The 1,704-nt window shown below is 43.9% G+C and overlaps 1 protein-coding gene across 1 annotated transcript in view; it reads left to right on the top strand.

The window, feature by feature from the left end:
• VWA3B (von Willebrand factor A domain containing 3B) overlaps positions 1-1,704 on the top strand; it is a 250,566-nt gene that overhangs the window by 136,513 nt on the left and 112,349 nt on the right. The window contains exon 13 of the mRNA XM_011969675.1: positions 467-565. Coding sequence (XP_011825065.1) covers positions 467-565 — 99 coding nt within the window. The remainder of the gene's footprint in view (positions 1-466; positions 566-1,704) is intronic.

Genomic DNA, 1,704 nt, shown 5'->3' with positions numbered 1-1,704 from the left:
TTAGATATGTCCACATGTACATTGTTAGATTGCTAATGATAACACGCTCACGTTTACCAAGTATTGGGTATCCTGAATAAATCCTGGTTTGAAACCGATACTTTGCCACAGTGTATTTAGGCTGCATGTTTAAGCTCTGTTGATAGACGAGTGAGCAGTAACTGAGTTACCATCTCATGTAGAAACACAAGAAAATAAAATTGCATTAAGAACTCTGTCGTGAAGACAGGAAATCCATAGTCCTGGCTTCTGGCAGTTCTTGGACTGCCCGGATAGAGATTTTTAGGCACACCTTGGGATATGTTTCTTGGAATCACTGGGGTTAAATTGTTATCTCAGTGTAATTTTAATTTATCTTTCATCTCACAAGTACTTTTTCTTCTTTTTTGGAAGCAGAAAATGAATACTTGTTTGTGAGTTCTTTTTTGGGATTCAAGTGTGTCGTTGGTATCTCTTTTTTCCATAGATTGGAAGTTCCACAAACACCCTGAGTGCCCTGAAAACTGCTTTTGCTGATAAAGAAACACAGGCCATCTACCTTCTGACTGATGGGAGACCTGATCAGGTACTTGTCATGCGCGTCCGTGTGAAGAGACCACCAAACAGGCTTTGTGTGAGCAATAAAGCTTTTTAGTCACCTGGGAGCAGGCGGCTGAGTCGGAAAAGAGAGTCAGTGAAGGGAGATGGGGGTGGGGCCGTTTTATAGGATTTGGGTAGGTAAAGGAAAATTACGTCAAAGGGGGATTCTCTGGCGGGCAGGAGTGGGGGTCACAACGTGCTCAGTAGGGGAGCTTTTTGAGCCAGGATGAGCCAGGAAAAGGAATTTCACAAGATAATGTCATCACTTAAGGCAAGGACCGGCCATTTTCACTTCTTTTGTGGTGCAATGTCATCAGCTAAGGCGGGGCAGGGCAACTGTGATTCTTCAGTTACTCTAGGCCATCTGGGCATATGTACGTGCAAGTCACAGGGGATGCGATGGCTTGGCTTGGGCTCAGAGGCCTGACAGTACCTATCAGAGCTGGGAACAAAGAGGGCCTCACTGATGCTCTGAAAGCAAATGCTGAAAATAGGTTTGGGGAACCTTTTCAGCGGCCACCAAAAACCCATGGAGATATCCTTCCTTGGCTGAGGGACTCAGAGCTGAGGTGAGAAAATACACAGGGAGATTCCTTTGTCTCTGGAAACTCGGAGGAGAATTTATGAGACAGCGAATGTTGCCTGGTGAGTGTGACACACACCCCTAGCCGGGAGACCAGCCCCACAAAAGGAGACGTCTGCCGTCCACTGAAGGCTGGTTTACATTTTATTACAAATGAAGAGCGAGGAGATTGTTTTCTATTTTTTTTTCCTCTGGAGACGCTGAATCTAAACATGTCACTGCATAATGTCCTTGGCTTTACCTCTAATGCTAACTTAGTACTCATTTAAACAAAAACATGCCTTTCCAGCGAAATGTCCTTTGTTTTGTTTAGCCTCGCTGGAAAATATTTGAAAAGCTGTAGAGGAGTTCGTTCATCTTCTTTTGAGCTTTGTGAATGAAAGACGAGTACTCCAGGCATTAAATCAATAGAAGGATTTTCAGGCCAGTGTAACGTCAATTAGCAGCTAAAGTGAATTAGTGTCAACTCGTGTTTTTCCTTGGGAGATGTTTGCATGTGCAGACTGCTAGGCAAATATCCTAAAATATCCTGTGGCAAAAAG

The sequence above is a fragment of the Mandrillus leucophaeus genome, unplaced genomic scaffold (assembly GCF_000951045.1).
Source record: "Mandrillus leucophaeus isolate KB7577 unplaced genomic scaffold, Mleu.le_1.0 Scaffold9, whole genome shotgun sequence".
Taxonomy (NCBI): domain Eukaryota; kingdom Metazoa; phylum Chordata; class Mammalia; order Primates; family Cercopithecidae; genus Mandrillus; species Mandrillus leucophaeus.
Note: the sequence above shows the minus strand (reverse complement) of the source record. Positions and strands in the feature narration are given on the sequence as shown.